Source organism: Saccostrea cucullata, unplaced genomic scaffold (genome assembly GCF_032062105.1).
Source record: "Saccostrea cucullata isolate Sc308-1 unplaced genomic scaffold, CSIRO_AGI_Scuc_v1 ctg532, whole genome shotgun sequence".
In the NCBI taxonomy this organism is placed as follows: Eukaryota; Metazoa; Mollusca; class Bivalvia; order Ostreida; family Ostreidae; genus Saccostrea; species Saccostrea cuccullata.
In genome coordinates, this window is record NW_026936742.1 from 585,001 (window position 1) to 606,823 (window position 21,823).

Sequence of the window (21,823 nt, forward strand, 5' to 3'; positions counted from 1 at the left end):
TGCATTAGGATTTATTGGCATGAATGGCAGGACATTTATTATTTAACAACTCCTAGCATTAATACACCTTTAATGTGTAGAAATTATTAGTCACTGTCATGAGCTCTTTCTTATACAGTACATTTATCTCCACTTAAAAAAAAAACCATGTATTCTTTTTAGATTAAGAGATTTGACAAATCCAGCCAAGAAGTTTAAGATAGAAGCTAATGCCAAGCAGCTGTACATGACGGGGATAGTCATCATGCATAAGGAGTGTAATGTAGTGGCAGTGGAGGGCGGGCCAAAACAACAGAGGAAATTCAGGCGACTCATGCTCAGCAGAATCAAATGGAACGAGGATAAACATAAAAAATCAGCAAAAGATGATGGTAAAGTTTATAGTCTTCTCCAAGTATCCATCCATATTTATCAGATTGGGTCTTTACTAGTCTGCTGGTATTTGTACTTATACACACTGATTTTTAATTGTTTCAATCAAATTATCTGATGAAATATTTAATCTGAAATTTTTTTTAACTTATTTAATGAAAATTGCTTCCACAAGATTCCTATCTTGATTTTGTAAAAGTACCACATGTTTTTAACTCTTTGAAAGCCCCGCAAAATAAATACCAAGATACAAATTTTAAAAAGTCTGTAAACCAACTTTTATATTCTACAAATATTCCTGAGTTCCACGACCTACTTTAACTCACGAATAATATCACCATGAACCATTTATTTTGCTAATCATTTGCAGAGAATGTTTCCTCAATCACAGAATTAAATCGTCGTAGATTGATTTCAAACTGATGAATCGCGAATAATAGATGACTCAAATAATAGTTGGTTTACAGTGGTTTCCTCAAGAGTTTCAAAGTTCGAGTACATGTTTTGTAACAAAAATATCAATAAGTAATTTGAATGTGTAATTTGAAACCCAAAATGCAAGTAAAATTTTCAGATAAAGGAATTGCTTTGATATAATAATTTAACCAGCACACAAGGAAACAAAAATTTGTTATAGTGATAAAAATCCTAAATCCCTGAGTGGAATGTAATTACATGTACTGTAGATCACTAAATTTTCGCGACACCTTATTTTCATTGACTCTTGATTAGCGAGACAAAATTTTCACGAATTGCGGTTCTTGCTCTTTATAATCTTAAGAAATGCTATTATACGCGAGAATTAAATTTTCGTGAGCACACTGTCTCGCGTAATTACGCGAAAATAAAGTTCTCGCAAATAAAAAGTGATTTACAGTATATATTCTGTATATATTTCTAGATGACAGTGATTCAGAGGAAGAGCAGGATAAATCTAACAAATGTGTTCTAGTGTGGGAGGTAAGTTTGTTTACAAAGGAGTAGTCTAGCAAATCTTGTTTATCTTTTAAAATTTTGAAGTGAAATTAACAAAGTACTTTGTTCATGTCAGAATGAACAGTAGCAATCATTGCAGAAAATATACATAACCAGTCTAAGAAGGTTTTTAAACTTTTGGAGGAAATGGTTGCAATTTTTTCAGTCAAATTGCTTAATTTGCAGCTCCTTAAAATTTCCACATACATAGTACTGAAATCATCATTGTTCTTTACCTTTGTATACTCACAAGTTTACAAATCTACATATTTTGTACACATATTGAATAACTTGAATATACATGTACTACATAAATGAGTAGTCCACGAAATAACATCCCCTTAAACCAAAAAAATTTTGCTTGCCCACGAACAAACTTAAGGAATTGAAATGATTCCACAGTATATCTGAATTGACATTCAACTTTAATAATTTTTTTATGCCCCCCTTCGAAGAAGGGAGGGCATATTGCTTTGCTGCTGGCCGTCGGTCTGTCGGTCCACTTAGTTTCCGTTCATTTTCTTCACAACCGTTGCACATACTGAAATGAAATTTGGTATACAGATTTATCAGAAGAATATCCAGGCCAAGTTCTGTTTTGGGTACGATCGTGCCATTTTTTACAGAGTTATGCCCTTTAGACTTAGAAAAATTCCAATTATAATCTGTCCATTTGTCCTTAAGGAGATATGAGTGGACATGTATCCAGTTAAAGATAATTAATGAGCTTAGTGTGGGAAGTTGGGCATCTCTGATCAGTGTTATCTATATCTCCTGAGAATTTGACAACAGAAGGAAAGATCTCTCCTCTCTAATTCTCTTAATTGTAATTTATTGCCTGTCAAAACATTTATTTACCAGCCTTTTTTAAAAAAAAAAAAAAAAGAGAATGTGATAGTTAATAGCAAAATTAATTTGATTTTTTATGTTATAGTGTATTTATATGGGTTTTTTTTTAACAGTCAATTTACAGTGTCATGTCGCACAAAATTGACAAACAGTTAAAATTCATATTTTCAATGTAATAAAAACAATGTAATGAATTTAGAGTCAAGAAGAAAGAAAATGAAGAATGTTTCATTAGCTACAACAAATTCAATCTTGCATTTAAAAGAAATAGTTTTTACATGTCAATGCATGCACCCTATATTATTGTTCATGATACCCATAGGAACAATAAATAATGATAAAATTTTGGAGAGAAAAGACCATGATTCCCAAAAGGTTTGATGATGGCTCCTTGATGAAGTTGGGAGAATTTCACACCTGTTACATGTATTTATACACAAAGCTTTCAAACTTGGCAAAAGTATACAGGTGTATTGTGGCCTATTTCAAGGTCACTGTGACCTTTAATTTAAGTGATTTTTTTTTAAAAATTAAGTCTTTTAAATTTTAAATTTCATAATCCTAAAAATGTAAAAATATAGTTGTATCCTTATTAAAAAGTGTTAAATTAAGTAAAAACATATTTTTTCATCATATACTTCACAGGAATCTGTAACAAGTGTCAATGTTTTGAGAGGAATTCAGTTTGTCCCATGGGCATAATTATCAAGCACTGGTCAAGAAGAATTTTGATAGCAGAAATGCACATGTCAAATTAGAGAGAAATTAATGAGTTTATTGTCAGGAGCTAACTGGTAATCTCTAGATCTGATCATGCAGCTGCTTAATTTATCTCTTGGGAGTTGGGCAAAGAGAAATGGCCTCATAGTTGCTTGTATTAATTAAGAGTTCTTGATGGCTGTAGTCCAGATAAAGAACATTCAATCGGTGTAATGTAATTAAAACATATTGATGTTTTAGTGTATGATAAAAACTAAATTAGTATTGTATAATATATACATGTGTTTATTGAAAAAAAAATTTACATTTCAATTTTATATGCCAGTATTTGGAACACATTGCAGTCATGTCTCACTTAGAATTTTGTAGTCTAAAGAATAATTTATTTTTTATTAGACTAGCATTTCCATTATTTCATAAAATATGCAATAAAAAAATTAAAGCTGCATGCTTATGGATATTTGTTAAGCTCTAACACAGCCAGTTTAGAATTATTTGACGTATTATATGTTATATTTAATCCCTACACTGTAAGTCTCTTAGAGATGTATGTACAATATTTTAAACATGATAAGAAATGGAAATTAAATCATTGAAATTTGTGTCTATCTGTTAATCAAGGCTACCTGATTTTCTTGCACCCTAACCAATTTATGATTATTATTGAACAATATTTGACGGGCGTATCATGCTGTGGCGGGGCACTAACTTTATTGACAGAGTTATGCCCCTTGGACTTAAAAAAAATTCCACTTATTTGCAGTTTCAGTTCATTTTCTCTACAAAGGTTACACATATTGAAATGAAATTTAGTATACCGATTTTTCAGCTGAATTTCTAGGTCAGGTTTTGTGTTGGGTAGGATTGCACCATTGTAGACAGAGTTATGCCCTTTTGGACTTCGAAAAAATTCAAATTTGGAGGGGGGGGCATAAGTGTTTTACAAACATCTCTTGTTTCTTAAAGATTTTGTTGTGTGTGCTTTATCTCTGGATATAATACTAAAATGCTTTCTCTTCAGTATTTTGGAACAAATAGTATTATCAATGCTAAGTTTTTGTTATTGTTTCATATAGGGAACCACCAAACAGAGAGCTTTTACAGACTTTAAGTTTAAAGTGTGTCCAACAGAGGCATTCGCCCGTGAACAGTTTAAAAAGTGTGGTGTGGAGCAATACTGGGACTTAGCCTTCAGTGGAGCTGTGTTAGAGTCGACACAAGACGAGGACTTCTTATAGCATCAATGTCTACACTGATCTGATGTCAGATGAAGGAAAAAATTATTTGTCTAATAAAAACTAATTTTATTCAAATTGATCACTGTCAGTGTCCTATTGTGATTAAACTAATTTCATGACATCATCATTAGTTAAAGAATACATGGATGTTATACAAATTGTGAAAAAAGTGCAAAAAAGAAATTAAAAACGAGAAAAGAAAAGCAAAGAAAATAGGATTGAATCTTGATTTAATTGAATAAAGTTGGGGAAATATTGTTATATTTTTATGACACGTACCCTTCAAAGAAGGAAGGGCATATTGCTTTGCTGCTGTCTGTCGGTCCACCATCCGTTTCCATTCATTTTCTTTGCAGAGGTTGCACATATTGAAATGAAATTTGGTATACATATTTATCATAAAAATAGCTAGGTTAAGTTCTGTTTTAGGTACAATCGAGTCATTTTGGTATGCCCCTTGGACTTAGAAAAATTCCAATTATTTGAGGGCGTATAAGTGTTTTACAAACATCTCTTGTTTCATGTTTTTATTTGTTACATACAAATCAAAGATTAGCATACAATATGTAATTACACTGTGCATAAATGGTTCAAATTAACATGTACACAATTGTATTATTTTCTTTAATCTATTAGAATTTACGGTTATATCTTGGCTATTACTTCCCTTAATCAATAAGAACATTTAATCAGACCCTGTAGCATGCAGCAGTTGAGGAACATCTGCCACTATTTCTGTTAAATAAGTGTGATCTGCACATTTGATCGCTGTGGCACTTCCACTGTCACATCTATAGTATGCATCGCATGGTCTCGTACTGAACTGGAAACTACCGTCTGGTCTTCCGCTACAGCTGGGAAGTAGTCCTACTCCAACTGGATCAGATGAGGGTATAGCAAACTTTTGTGTGCATGTACCATTGTAGGGGTAGGTTTGTGTTCCCCACAAGTGGTCAACCGGACACTGCCCCTTCACTAATCTGTTTTGGTAGCATCTAATAAATTCTTTTTGTGAGTAGGAGAAAGGATGTTCGAATACACCATTAGGTAGATGCAAACAATTGCTTGGATGATTACCATTACCACAGTTTCCCATATGTCGGTTAAGGAATGCAGTGTACTAGTAGCTGCCTGAAAAAGGAGTGATTTGGTAATAAAGATGAATTCAGATAATAATTCTATTTATAGAAAAAGGTCAATTCACTGACTAATCAAATGGAATTGTTATTACTCAGGGCTCTTACCCCCTTTTTTTGGTATGATATTTTGCTAATATAAAAATAAAATTTCTTATAGATGCTGGTTCTCCCGCGTTTTAATTGCTATTAAGTCGAGCAATAGGTATTCTGGGAATATTCCACCCTATTTTTTCATGTTTTAGGAAATTTATGTTTATTTCTAGGGGCTTCTGAAAGCGTTCCTACGTACAGGCTTGCCAAATTACACCATTTCCATCTAATATGCTTAACCGATAATGTAACTTAAACAAGAGGCCAGGGGCCACATCGCTCACCTGAGCACTGGCTAGGAAAAAAAAAACAAACAAAACATTTATCAACTATTGTTTCCCCAACCTATCCTTGGGGGTTATGATTCAGATTGAACAATCTTGAATACACACCACCCAAGGATGCTTGGATATAAAACGAGGTGTTTGTAAAACCCTTATGCCCCCTTCCCCCAAATAATTGGAATTTTTTTTAAGTTGAAGGGGCATAACTCTGTCCAAAGTGGCCAGATCATATACAAAACTTAAGTAAGTAGGTATTTTTATGATAAATCTGTGTACCAAATTTCATTTCAGTAATTGCAACCTCTGCGAAGAAAATGAACGGAAACTGATGGTTGACCAACCGACAGACTGACGAACAACAGCAAAGCAATATGCCCTACCTTCTTCCAAGGTAGGGCATAAAAAGACCAATCATAGCTTTGCTGTTCTAGAGTAGAACATTTTTCCTGTAAATTCCTATGTAAAACATTGATTGACCATTGTGGCCTCGCCCTACCCCCGGGGGGTCATGATTTGAACAAACTTGAATCTACACCACCTGGTGATGCTTCCATATAAATGCATGTATGACTAATCATGCTTATGCTGTTCTTGAGAAGAAGGTTTCTTAAAGTGACAATACGGCGCATCTCTTCAAAAACAGACTTGTTAAAATTTTCCTGTAAGATTTGGAATTTTTTTCATACTCATAAATGTATACACTTTCAGAAAATTACAAATTTCATAAGTAAATAATTCTGATTATTTCATTAAAATTAATAATTATTTATGGCCCATAAATATATACATCACAACGTGTTCGAGGTTCCACATTCCATGCTATTCACGCGTGCGTATAGTTTTCATAAACAAAACAGCATGGTAAGAGAGGGAAGCACGGTAGGCCTGCTACATTGACAAAGTCGACCAAAACGAAAAACAAAACCAAAAATAGGGCTTGAAATTAAAAAGCAACATTCCTGACACAAATTTAGTTGGGAGATTAATATAATCATTGGATGAAGAAGAAACGGGATCTCTGCGACATTCCCGTGGGGCTCGCGAAGGTTCTACCCTACAGGTTTGTTGATGCATGCTATTATTTCTCGTATCTCCATGGCTTTCAAAGACAAAAAAAAACTGTGTAAACTCAACGTAAAAATGCACTTATGACATATGAAAATTATTGCCATTTGAAAGGCAAATTGTATTGGAACTGCAGAAAGATATTTTGTTTGACATTTTGCCGCGATGACGTATGATTTGTTGGATTTTCCTTTCCTGTACCCCAATACACAAAACGTCAACATTTGTACTTAATCATGTTAAATTCGTCTGAATGCAGACTAATATGTTAACAATTATTAATTTACCGGAGAGTTAAGATATGTTGATTCATTATAATTGTAAACCCTACATTGTATGCACGTGCCGTTTTAGAATTCACGTGGTACAAATAAACAGAACTAAGTTGTACGACCCTTGATTTTCCGGCAGATTTTTAATTACGTTAATTTTACATGAGGAGAGAATATTTATTTTTCTCAAATGCTTACTTCAACTTTTTACCTTATTCCTGAATGATATATTGGGTAAATTTGAATGAAAAAGCACACGATTTGCAGCCGTATTGCCGCTTTAAATATTTTCCTTATACATTCCTATGTTAAACTTTGATTAACCATTGTGGCACCACCCTACCCCCGGGGTTTTTGATTTAAACAAGTTTGAATCTACACCACCTGAGGATGCTTCCATATATAAATATTACCAAACATGGCCTTGCTGTTCTTGAGAAAATGATTTTGAAAGATTTTCCCTATACACGTACATTCCAATGTAAAATTTTGACCGTCAATTGTGGCCCCACTCTACCCCCAGGGGTCATGATTTGAACGAATTTGAATCTGAAGATGCTTCCGCAGGAGTTTCATTTTTCTTACCCAGTGGTTCTTGAGAAGTTTTTTGTTAAAAATGCCATTGGTTTTTCAATAATTCATAATTATCCCTTGGAAGAGGGTGCGGCCCTTCATTTGAACAAACTTGAATCTCTTTCTTCCAAGAATACTATGTGGCAAGTTTGGTTAAAATTGGCCCTGCGATTCGTGAGAAGAAGATGGAAATATGGAAAGTTTACGACGACGACAACGACAGACAACGGACAAATTTCGATCAGAAAAGCTCACTTGAGCCTTCCGCTCCGGTGAGTTAAAAATCAATCAAATAAGTCGATCATAAAATAAATGAACCAAATGTTTTGAAGATTCAATAAATGGAAAATTTAGAAAAATTGGAAAAATATTTTTTATTACTTTTTAAAGTTGAGAAAAATGTCTCAGAGCGGGGGGCTGTCCTTGCCCTTTTTCTTTCACACAAATTTTTATTTTGATTTGGATTGTTGACCCGCTTTAAAGAAATCAGCAATTGATAAATCCAAATGATAAAGAAAACAAACGACAATTGATATTTAAAAAATCTACAAAAATACAAATCTTTAAACAGGACAATCATGGAGAGCATTAAACACGAACCCTTAGAAATTCCTGATGGGGAGATCAGCAGGTCCATAGGAGAAGTAAGCAAATACAATGTAGTAACTTTTGCGTGATCGAGCTTGCTACAGTTTCACATGTTGATAGCCATATTACTCATCGATTGGGTGTTTGATTATAATGAAAACAAATTAATATTTTTGCCTATGAAATACAGATCCCAGCAATATCAATTACAATACTGACCAATCATATTGAATGATTGTTCAAGAGAATGCAGTAAACAACTAGATATTGGGATGGTGGACATCTCAAAAAGGCCCTGCTTTCAGCAATTAATGAACATGAAAATGTAAGGTAGCTGAAAGGCTTTGCTTCGGTTAAGAATGGTGTTCTTGGGTGAAAATTTCCAATATTACACTCAATTACATACAGATATATTGAATTCTTTTAAAAATACACATTACGGTGACCATGGTGCGTGCATAAATTCTGCGCAGTCAAAGTTTTTTGGATCATCACCAGTCGTCAAGCAATGTAGACTGTTGCTTTACTGCATATCTGTAGCTTGCTCGTCTGGAATGATAGTGGAATTGACGACCAGAGAGCTACAGCGCCACACATAGTAAAAACTCTAATTACCTCAGACTGGTCACTATATAGGGCGCCCGCAGCCCCAATAATCGCATTTCGATAGACAAAGCAAGTTTTAATCCTTATAATGCTGATATTGATCGCGTCATATTATCGACGATCGTCCCGATTGTTTTCGGCACAGATTGTGCACATATGAGTTTACTTGTAAGGTATGCAAGGCGTGGACACCGGGGCGGTAGACTGCATTCAATAAAATGGTGGATAAGGCTGTACCTAAAGCTACCAGGCCAGTTGAAACGCCTGCATCGTCAGAGTTTTGTTGTATTCGTCGTCGTCAAGCGGCAGGGGGAACGTAACATGGCCTACGCCGCCTCCGAGTGGCCAAACTACGGTCCTTCTAGACCAGTCTTTGCATCAGAGCGGACAATGGAATCCAAGCACAGCCTTGACGTCCTTACATTATGCACAAATGTCGTCTCTGAGCGGTCAAATGCACATGCCTTTCATACCGGATAGGGAAATCTTATGAATTGGTCTGAGCAAGTGTTTAATGCATAAATCGACAAAAGAATCGGGACTCAACAGAAGAATTCAGCTGAGGCTGTCTTGTCAGGTCATAAAACCCCAGGTGAGTCTGTTAATGCGAGTGTGAGTAGACAAGCAGGTACGAGTAACAGAAGTTTCAACTGAGTTGAAAGAGAAAGGAGGTCGGTCAGTCCTGATGTCCTAGACTTAGAAGATGACAGAGATAACGAGTTTGTTGAGGATGATGATCAGTCCTTAGTTGATTCTAGATCACATCGTAATGAGAAATGTGATGAGTCAGAGTCTACTATTGCTTCTATTGAGAGCAAAGGCATTTGGAAGAACCTTTTAACTAAGTTAGCTTCAGAATTAAAAGTTCCCTTAAAGACTTAGAGGCTGATAAACCAGAACAAGAGTATGCTTCTTATGTATCTGATCATTTACAGTGTAACCAAGAATCCTTAATTAAAGATCAGGCCTCCTTTGGAGGGATCGGTCATACATTCATGAAGGACTGTAATAAAACTGACCCACCAGCAGAAGTCTGCTCAGACAAAGGAAGCACGCCCTCTAACAATAACGTCTGTGCATCACCAGTATCTCTCAAAATCTGGACAGGTTTAATTTCGCTAGAGTCACCGAGTGAAACAAATCCCTGAGACATAAAGGGCTTATACTCCTCCATAGAATCAATAGAACTGGACTGTGAACCCTGGACATCAGGAGTGTCAGAACAAATCGAAACTAAGGCTTCTCTATCACCTCTCACTGCCACACAAGCGTGTGGTTGAGTTTTATCAAAATCATTTTTTCTCTTAAGTTTAAAGCATTCACTGGTCAGATGACCTTTTTTCTTACAATAACTACACGTAGGAAGCGACCCTATTCCAGATGATCCTTCAAAACGTCCTGGACCGAACGTAAAACCACCTTGGGATGGAGACTGGGAAATTGTGGAAGACTGAGACCCTGAACCACTCTTTTTATATGTGTCTGAATTGGTAGAATTACTGCTAGTCTGTGATCTTGATACAAAATTCTTTTTATGAGACAGAGCATAAGTATCAGATATGACTGCTGCCTCTTCAAGAGTTTTCACATTCTTATCTTTTAAATGTGTTTTCAAATCTTGAGGAACACATTCCTTAAACTCTTCTACCAGGATGACTTGGCGCAAATTAGCAAAAGTTTTATCAAGTTTCTTAGATCTAAACCAGTGATCGAATAAATCTTCTTTCTCTCGTGAAAATTCAACAAATGTTTGATTATCAAACTTCCTATACTTTCTGAATTTTTGTCTATATGCTTCAGGTACTAATTCATATGCTTTTAATATTGCTGCTTTGACCTTCTCATAGTCTGAACTTTCAGCTACCCCTAGTGCAGAGTATACCTCAGCTGCTTTGCCAACCAGTACACTTTGTAACATTGTTGACCAAACGTGTTGTGGCCATTTAAGATTCTCTGCGACTTTTTCGAATTGGGGAAAATATTTGTCTACAGATATTTCTTGAAATTTCGGAACTAACCTAATATTTTTTGCTGCATCAAATTCAGTCTTGACAAATGACGATTCTGGTTGGTGCTGTAATCTTAATTTCTCTAATTCAAAGTGCTCTTGTCTTTCTAATTTGTCTAATTCAAATTTTCGTTCACGCTCTCGTTCTTCTCTTTCTCTTTCTCGCTCTTCTCTTTCCCTTTCTCGATCTTCTCTTTCTAATTTTTCTCTTCAAGTCGCATTTTCTCTAACTCTAATTGAAACTGATATTCTGCCATTTTATAAGAGCCTAACTCTGATTTAACTGTATATTCTGGAAGATCGTATTTTTCAAAGATGTTTTTTTCTACTAGTTTGTTTGCAACCTTAATTCTAATGTCTTGCTTTCTCTGAGAGGATTTAACATCTAACCCAAAATGCAAACCTAATGCGATCAAGTCATCCTTTTTTAACGTATCAAAAACCTGAACACTTGGTGAACTAAGATAGTCTGTGACCGAAAACACCATGTTGATTTCTGCTGGCTTATAATCAAATTTAACGGTTCAATAAACAAAATTCTGACAATAAACTGCAAAAGTGCAAGAAATTCTTGATCCCGGACGAGCCCCCAATTCTGTTATGGGTCAGAATTACCCGAAATGCCAGCAAAGATCAATAACACAATTTAAACTTAACAATAATTTATTTACAGTAATATATAAGAAATATATCAAACATAAAGTACAAACTTAGCAAGAATCTAAAAATACATACATCAGAGTGTCCGTTGCTGCACACAATGTCCCAGTGAAAATATATCCCATTTATATCTCAGTAGTGCTTATACGACAAAGTATTGTTTATGCATCGAATTGACAGGGTATTTATATAGTATCATAAATCTAGAATATTCTAGAAATTATTAAAACATGATATTACTGGAACAATCTGGACATACACAAAATTTAAGAATGTTCTAGATCAAATGACCGAACATGTTGACCACTCTGGAATGTTCAAGAAACTTAATGTTTCTAATTATATACATAATGAAACAATACACATATCACAACAAGATGTAAAGAAGCAGTTTAAAATACTTTATATACTTTACTTGAAACATTTTTGCGCATAATGCACTCCACACTGAAGATCCGTAGTCGCTAGTTCGTAAATGTTCACCCAACTGAAAATGTCCAATAGAGATACATGTTATTTTTCAAGGAATTTATTCAAAGCAATCCAATAATTTGTCATGAATTGTCTTACCAGAGTTTATTAATGAGGTCCTGTATAGGAAAAAATCTTTTTCTCAAGAACTGCATTAGATTAGTCAAATTTATATGGAAGCATCCTCAGGTGGTGTATATGTAGATGCAAGTTTGTTCAAAATATGACCTTCCGGGGTAAGGTGGGGCCACGGTCGACTATAAGACTTTTACATAGGAAAAATATAGGAATTAGAAAATACTTTTGTTAAGTCTACTTCTTCCCCTTGTTTTCTAAAAATCGCACATAAAAGTAGAAAACGATTTAAATGTTTTAAATATTTTGAACAAACTTGCATCTACATATACACCACCTGAGGATGCTTCCATATAAATTTGACTAATCTAATGCAGTTATTGAGAAAAAGATTTTTTCCTATATATTCCTACGTAAAAATTTGATAGTCCATTGTACCCTCACCCTACCCCAGGGGGTCATGCTTTGAAAAATCTTGAATCAACAAAACCTGAGGATGATTCCACACGAGTTTCATCTTTCCTGACCCAGTGGTTCTTGAGAAGATTTTTTTGAAATGCCATGAATTTTTCACTAATTCATAATTATCTCCCCTTGGAAGAGGGTGTGGGTCTTCATTTGAACGAACTTGAATCCCGTTCATCCAAGGATACCTTGTGGCAAGTTTGGTTGAAATTGGCCCAGTGGGTCTTGAAAAGAAGATGAAAATGTGAAAAGTTTACGGCAACAACAACAACAACAACTACGATGACGACAGACAACGGAAATTTCTATCAAAAAAGCTCACTTGAGTCTTCGGCTCAGGTGAGTTAAAAAGTCAATCTGTACTTTTATATAAAAAAAAACCCAAAGCAAATTAATAACAGGAGACCAACGGGCCACATTGCTCACCTGAGCTCATGGGCTAGGTAAAAACACAGATCAGCTGATGAGTATTGAATAGTTTACTAAGGGAAGGGCTTGAATTCTTTACTACTTGAGAATGCCACAATGTCAATAAAGCTTACATGCATCACTTTACCGTTATTGAAAAGGAAATTTTCCTACATATTGCTTTGTGAAAAATTGATCCCCCATTTTCACCCCTCCCTACCCCGTAGCAGGCAAAAGTTACTCAAGTAAGCGTTGTTCTTTCTGGGTCTAAATAAAATTGCCAATCAAAACAGAGAAAGCATTTTATAATTCAAACGCAGTTTTATATAGATCGAATGTTGCAACATTTGAAAAACACTAAAATTAACTTTTTAAATATGGCGTCCTCAAAATCGAAATATCTTGGCAGGAAATATATTTGTACATCAAATATGTAAATTTGCTATGTGTATACATTTGTGACATGAACTTGAGTTTTCAAGTTTCCAAATATTTTTATTATTATACCTTTTTTTAGAATGCTCAAATTTATATGTTTGTAAGAAGGCTCTCGAGCTCCATAATGATTCCTATGGGTACTGGTCACAGGAATATGCGAATTAGAAGATACTCCACTCAGAATCGAAATCAAGAATATGTTACAACTCCCGTTCTATATATATACATTCCTCTAAAAACTATTAGAGAAATGGAAAACAAAATGTATAATAAAAATAATGAAGATACTATGAGAAATATCTTAATACAAACATTCAACATTTTATGATTTTCAAAAGCCACTGTCAGTCGTCGTTTACCCAAACACCAAGATAATCGCTTTTTCCGATTAACTTCACGAACAACCATCCGTTTTCTCACAACTTTTCTTTGGTATCCTTTTTTTCTAAGAAATCTCTGGACTGTACATTTACTAACAGTTTCTGTAGGACATTTTCCTTTCATTTAAATCCAACGTAACATTATTTAGGGTCCTGTATCTTGCTTTTGACTGTCCGCATAATCCAGTTTTCATCTCTGTGTGACAACTTCCGAGGTCTTCCCGTTCGAGGTAAATTTTTCACAGTTCCGCGTTGAATAAACTTATTTCAAACAGATCTAACGGTAGATTCACTTATATTTAACAAACGAACTATTTCTGAAGTTTTTTGTTTCTCACTTTTCAGTTACGATTAGATTTTTAGTTTCAGCACTCAGCTCAGAAGATTTTCGACCCATGGTTAAATTCTGCTTGTTTACATTCACTACTGAAGTGCAGACGATAATTTGATATAAAATTACGTCATTTCCTACTTAAAAGATAACTCAGTAAAAAAGTAAACAGATAACTCTTATTTTCCATAGAGTTATCGCTCTTTTCCTGATCGAGACGCGCAAGTAAGCCGCCGCCATTTTTAAAAATCGCGAATACTTTTGCTATGACGTCTCAACCGCTCAACTATGACGTCATGTAGCCTAAGACGGCATTACAAGAAAGACGAAAGCAAGGGGAACATAAAAAATGTAATAAACAGAAAATTCAATGTTTTGTAAATGAATAATTAATTTCACTCTTGAGACAGGATTTTTTTTTATATTTTCAAATAATCCTGTCCCGCTCGTGAAATAAATTCCATATTCAACTACAAAACATTGAATATCCTCTATTTATGTTATATGATTGATCAGATACAAAGATAATTGAATCATAAAACTATTTATTACCTTTTAACACTTTGATCTAAAAGGTGCAGGACACGCCCTTCATAAAATAGTATATAATGTCTGGTAGGCAGCATTGTGATACCGTTGCCAATTTAATCAGAAACCAATTGGTATCGTAATAAATCATGGCAAATTCATCCGACAATGGAAGTGAATACGAGGGCTCTGAGGATGATTACTGGATGGAAGGATATTCTTCGTTTATTTTTCCTTGTACACGAGACTTTCCATACATGTGCTCTGTCGCTGTTATTGCATTAATCATCGCAATTTTCGGATGTTTTGGAAACATAGCCGTCATTGTCTCGTTGGTGAAGCAAAAACTTTACAAGAAAACATCCTTCATGTCTATCATGGTTTTTCTGTCAGCGATTTGCTGTGTCTGTTAGTTATCGTTATTCGAGAATACATATATTTTCCAAATGAATTTTACTTCATCGAGAAATATGGCATTTCAAATGCATTCTGTATTGCATTCTTTGTTTGGAGCTATACACCATATTTGAGTTCATGCTTCAGTCTCGTGTTTTTGGCTTACGAGAGATACTCGCTCGTCACCAACCCATTGGTTTACATGGACACCCATACTCCGAAAATCGTCGTCATCAGAGCTATCATAGCTTTCCTATTCGTTGGCGCCATCAACCTTGTCTACGCTATCATCATGGCTGAATTGTCAAAATGTCCGGATTTCATCCTTATGCCATCTCATTACGCTTTCATAACCGTTCCAATTATAGTAAGCTCGTTATTTTCATTAGTGTTCTTTCACTATTCCAAGATATACAAGCTCAAAAAACTAACCAACTTGGAAGGACGACATACAAGAAATACCCAGCAGTTTCCGCACATGACGACCATTGTTTACATCATAGTGATCATATTTATTGTATCGCAGATTCCATACCTTATTTTCGACATTATCTATATCTATGAAGCTATAGAATCTGTCCTCTTCCCCTACGAGTACTACAACATTATTCTTCAAGTAGCAATTTTTGGTTTTCTGATTAATTACGCCAGCAACCCATATATATACTGGATCACTCCTCTGAGTATGAAATGCAAACGCAGAAAACGCGACTACTTTAAAGGAACTAGTAGTACGCGTACTAAAACGGTATCGATGATTTCTGAGGAAGAAAAAGTGTAACATTCCATATACATGTATTTTACTACCAGATAAAATTTGACGTCATTGAAAAAAAAACGGAAAATGCAAGCTTTTGAATGCAGGTTTATTACATGTAGACGTTTATGACATTCTCTGAGATTTTTTACGATAATTGCTACAAAACTGCAAGTAACTTATCAAGCACTGCTTGCCCTTGCACACATCTTTTTAAAGCTTTTCTTTAATACGCATTAGATTGGTTTCCGAAGAATTAATCGACAGGAAAAAAAAAAAGATTTTTTTTTTCAAATCGAAACTTAGCTTGCGCAAAATCCCATAGAAAGAGTACGCAGTAAAATTTAACAATCATAACGAGTTCTTTGGTGTAATAAAAGCGTGATATTTAATCATTTCGAGAAAACTTATTAATTTGTTCTTTAATGATTTGTATCCTGACGTGGAAAATGAGTTTATTAGTTTTGTATTCAATTATTTTCCTAAGATCAACACAGAACAATTTACAAAATGTATTCTTTTTTCCCCTTCTGACTTAAGGACATACACAACTTACCTTACCTGGTGATATTTTTTTCAAGATAATTTTTAAAAATATATAACACCCTTACATGTTCTAAGACAAAAAATTAACATGCGTTACCAGAATTTTTGAACACATCAAATAACTCACGATTATTCAAAGAATTTTTCCAGTTGTTTTCTTTAATGATTTTATTTTATGTCTTTTCTTTTTTATGCATATTTACAAATATATGTAACACGACAACAACGTCTAATTAGACGTTGATGTCGTGTTACTTTGATATTGTTGATGCTACTTTTGCTTCGTATCGATGTCAGTGTTTGCTTTGTAGCCTTGAAATTGTTGTTAGAGTAACTTTCTGCCTTTATGGTATTTTTATTCATTTGTATCCAACGTACTAAAATCACTAGCATTTTGTACACTGAAATTTTCTAATACGTGTCGCATTCGATAGGATTTTCAAAGAAAAACCCATTGTGATTTTGAAATGTTTTTAACCAGTCTAGTTATCGTGTAAGCTGTACTTTGTGCAATATGTTCAGTATTTGAAATAAATGTCTGTATATGAAAATACCCAATTTGTTTTATTTTTTTAATTATAAGGTACTGTATACTGTATACTGAAAGCGGGCTTCATATTTTAGCGGCTTTGGCGCCGACAAGGATGTGCTAATTCATGAATATCAAGAATTGATTTATAGATATGTATACAATATAGGCACGGAGATGTTACCGCTTATTCGTGATTACGCCATCAACTCCATATATCCAGTGATTGCGCTAAATTTTGAATATGCCAAATTATGTACACGTTCAGTATTCAATCCCTAAAAGCAACAGATTCAATGAAATTGAATTCAATACAGATGTGTACGTAGGTGTTTCATACTCGGTAAAGTTATACATAATTTCCATTCATTACTTTTAGCATGTAAGGTTGATATGTGTCCTAATTTATGACCTTGAATTTTATAAAGTTATTATCCTCTATTTTTAATTAATTAAAAAAAATCAATTTCAAAAAAAATAATCTGGTAAAAAAAAAGTTTTCAATTGTCATTCTATTTTTTTATGTTTCTATACACCACAGTATTAAATGAAATTCTTTTTATATGAATTTTTATTAAAAACCAAGATGCGTTTGTGAAACACTGATGCCCCGTATGGCGAAGATAGCGAAGATTAAATTTTCTTGCATACAAATCAAATTTAATATATTGATACTCAACATAGGGTCTTCTCACTGGAAATACAGTTGTGAAATATGAAACCCTTGCCCCACCTGTTCAAAAGTTATGGCCAAGAATAAGATTTAGAAAGCTAAGTCAAACTCCAAGGGTCAAAGTTGTTGGTTTCTTAACCGTTCAAAAAAGTGTAAAAGTGGGTCAAACTCCAATGTCTAAAGGTCAAATTTGGTGGTACTCAAACAAATGTCTTGTCACAAGGAATACACAGGTGAAATATGAAAGTCACAGCTCCACTAAATCAAAAGTAATGGGCATGGTTTACAGTTTTTGCGGACAAATAGACAGATAAACAGACAGACAGACGTACGGACACGAAAAAAACTATATACCCCCGAATCTTCGATTACGAGGGCATACAAACACTTTTCTCCTTAAACTTCAATGCAATCTTTAACTAAATACTGAGTAGGTAATGAACTTTATCGCGGCCAATTCTGTTCTATTATAAAAGCCTTAAATTTAATATCGGAGTATTATGTACTTGATGGACATTTAAGGGTAGAAAATTCGGTCCCATTGGGGATGGAAATTCTTAACAAGAGGCACAAGGGCCATATCGCGCACCTGAGCAACTTGCTATACAAAGCCTAGAAGCAACAAGAGGCCCATTGGCCTTATAGGTCACCTGAGCATCATGCAACAACTTTCCAGTGATTGAATTTGGTCCATGTTTTAAGCTATATGCTATGGCATTCACAATTCTGAAAGAAGCACCATTGCTCATCATAACTATACACTTAGCAATTGCTTAGTTTGGTTACTAATACTTAATACTCATAGGCAGGGTAGGGGTACAAAAATGCATTTCAACTAATCAGTAATATTCGGCAATAATCAGTAGTGCCTCTACCACATATAAAGCCCTACCCTAGGTCCACACATTGCACAATTTTTAAAAAGACACCCTTGCTTATCAAAAATGTTTGATTAACACCAAGGAGCAAATTTTAACAATGAATTCATTTTCAGTGTATAAGTAGAGCACCCATCATCACCTCTATGGTACCCCTGGGGCCTTGGAATTCACAATTCTGGAAGAAGGACCCCTAAGCTTGCTCATCATAACTATATAGGTAGTTCATCTGCTTAATACCCATGGGCAGAGAAAAAGATTTTCAAAGAATTCATGCATTTTTACTATATAAACAACAGATCCCCGCCCTAATACCAGAACCCCTGACCCTGGGGCCAAAAAATCCACAGTTTTGGAAAATGCACTCTTGTCTATCATAACTATGTACTAAATTAGTTTCTTTAATACCCAGGAGCAAAGAAGATTTTCAAAGAAATAATGCATTTGCACTATATAATCTATATACATTGTAGCCACCCCTAGCATCTAAGAACCCCCAACCCCAGGGCCATGAATTTCACACTTTTGGAAGAGGCAGCCTTACTCAACATAACAATGTACTTATTTAGTTTATTTAATGCCCAGGAGCAGGGAAGAAGATTTTCAAAGAAAAGGTGCATTTTCACTATATAATCTATATAGCCTCCCCTAGCACCTAAGAACCCCTGACCCCAGGGCCATGAATGAAGAGGCAGCTTTATTCAACATAACTATATACTTATTTTATTTTATGCCCAGGAGTAGAGAAGAAGATTTTCAATGAAATAATGCATTTTCACTATATAATCTATTCAGCCCCGCCTAGCACTAGAACCCCTGCCCCAGGGCCATGAATTTCACAATATTGGTAGAGGACTCAATGCTGATTACAATCACGCAAACAAATTGACTGCTTGATGTCCAGGAATAAAGAAGAAGATTTTTAAAGATTGCATTAATTTTAGTGGTTTTGGCCCCACCCCTCAGGCCCCAGGGGGGCAGGGACCATGAAATTCACAATTTTTGTTCCCTTTACCCATAGATGCTTTATGCTTGCAGAGAAGAAGCTGAAAATGTTCAGATGTTAACGCACAAAGCACGACGACGGATGAAAGCATAAAAATCATAGATTAAAAATGTTCTCAAAAACAAGAAAGTCATGATTTGTCATATTTATACTAAGCATCATCAGGGTAGTTTAGAGTTTGTTCAAATCATGACCCCCGGGTGTAGTGCGATGCCACAAGGCACGGTTGAATTTGAAGTTTTACAAAGAAATACATTTATATGTAATGTGAAAATCTATTTAAAAAACGGCGAAGGTTAAGCTCACTCAAATGCAGATCAAATATGTTGGTAAATAAAGTAAGGCCTTTTCACAAGAAATACAAATGTGAAATATAAAACCCTAGCACCACCTGTTCAAAGGTTATGACCAAGGTTAACGTTTTTAAAGGTAGGACAAACTCCGTGGTCAAGGTCAAAGGGTCAAGATTGTTGGTTTCTAAATAGAAGGGCCTTGTCTCAAAGATGACATATGACAAGTATGAAAGTGCTGGCCAAGGACAAACTCCGCCGTCAAGGTCAAAGGGTCAAGATTGTTGGTTTCTTTAAAAAGTCCTTGTCTCAAAGATTACATATGGGAAGTATGAAAGTGCTGACCCTTACCGTTCAAAAGTTATGGCCAAGGTTAAAGTTTGTAAAAAAAAAATGTAGGTCAAACTACAAGGTCAAAGGTTCAAAGTTTTTGATATCCAATGAAAGGTCTTGTCACAAGGATTACATATTTGAAGAAGTAAAACCCGAGCCTTAACTTTTAAAAGTTATGGCCAAGGTTAAAGTTTTCTCGTAAGTACGGAATTCTCCATGGTCAAGGTCAAAAGTGTTGATTTCAATGAAAGGTCTTCCCAAAAAGAATTGATATTTGAAATAAAAAACTCATAGTATTTACCGTTTAAAAATTATGGCCAAAGTAAAAAGATTTTTTGTGTAAAAATGGGTCAAACTCCAAGGTCAAGGTTAAAAGGTCAAGGTTCTTGATATCGAATGAGAGGTTTTGTCACAAGGATTGAATATGTGAAGTATGAAAGCCCTAGTCCTAACACTTCAAAAAATGTTAAAGGTTGTATTTTAAAAGTAGGTCAAACTCCAAAAAAGGTCAAAGGGTTAAATTTCTTGGTATCCAATGAAGCGTATTTTCACAAAGATTACATATGTGAAATATGAAAGCCCTAGCTCTTACCGATCAAAAAATTATTGCCAAGATTAAAGTTTTTTTCACAAGTATGGAAATCTCCAAGGTCAAAAGGTCAAAGTTGTTGGTATCCAATGAAATGTCTTGCCACAAAGAATAAAAATATGAAATATGAAAGTCATGGTATCTACTGTTTAAAAAAATATGGCCAAAGTAATGGTTAAGAATTTTTGTGTTAAAGTGGGTCAAACTCCAAGGTCAAGGTCAAATTTGTTGGTACCCAAAGAAAGGTCTTGTCACAAGAAATACACATGTGAAATTTTAAAGTCATAGCTCCACTAAATCAAAAGTTATTGGCAAGGTTAAACTTTTTGCGGACAAACACACAGACAGAGAGACAGACGGACACGACAAAAACTATATTCCCCCAAAACGTCGTTTATGGGGGCATAATTATACACTTAGCATGCTTACTCTAGTTATTTAATACCCAGAGTTAGATTAGAGTAACAAAAAGGAAATACATTTCAACATTATAACCATTTGTGCACCCCACCGCGGGCCCAAAGGAACCACCCTGGTGCCACATATTTCAAAGCTTTGGAAGTTTCATTATAAATTTTATTTCATCATAAAGAGTTAATTAATACCACAGAGCATATTTCAAACCATTAAATTTATTTTTAGACTATACCCCTGACCCAGGGGGCACGAAATTAACCATTTTGCTATGTGCACCTTTCATCATAAATATATATACTAAGATCATTAACATAATACCCAGGAGCAATGTAAAAGATTTTCGAAGAATTCATGCATTTTCACTATTTATAGAGAGCCCGCCCTTAAACCAGAATGCACAATTTTGGATGGAACATCATAACTATATACTTTGTTAGTTTGTTTAATACCCAAGAGCAAATAAGAAGATTTTTAAAGAATTAGTGTATTTTCAGTATATTATCAATAGAGCCCCGCCCTAACACCAGAGCTCCCTGACCCTGGGGTATTAAATTCACAATTTTGGAAGAAATACTCTTGCTCATCATAACTATGTTCAAGTACTTGGCAGGTTTGTTTAATACCCAGGAGCAGAGGAGAAGATTTTTAAAGAAATAATGCACTTTTACTATATGATCTATATAGCCCCACCCTTACAACAGAACCCATATATGACCCAAGGGCCATGAATTTCACGAATTTGGTAGAGGGCTCCTTGATTATTACAATCATGCCAACAGTTTGACTGCATGATGTCCAGGAGTAAAGAAGAACCTTCACCCATAGATGCTGTATACCAAATTTGGCTGAAATTGGTTCAGTGGTTCCAGACAAG

At 34.8% G+C, this 21,823-nt stretch overlaps 1 protein-coding gene across 1 annotated transcript in view; it reads left to right on the plus strand.

The window, feature by feature from the left end:
* LOC134246439 (U4/U6 small nuclear ribonucleoprotein Prp3-like) overlaps positions 1–4,383 on the plus strand; it is a 24,469-nt gene extending 20,086 nt beyond the window's left edge. Inside the window, exons 16-18 of the mRNA XM_062728807.1 lie at positions 163–371; positions 1,274–1,332; positions 3,993–4,383. Of these exons, the coding sequence (XP_062584791.1) occupies positions 163–371; positions 1,274–1,332; positions 3,993–4,154 (430 nt within the window). The 3' untranslated portion in view covers positions 4,155–4,383. The remainder of the gene's footprint in view (positions 1–162; positions 372–1,273; positions 1,333–3,992) is intronic.
* Positions 4,384–21,823: the final 17,440 nt, after the last annotated feature.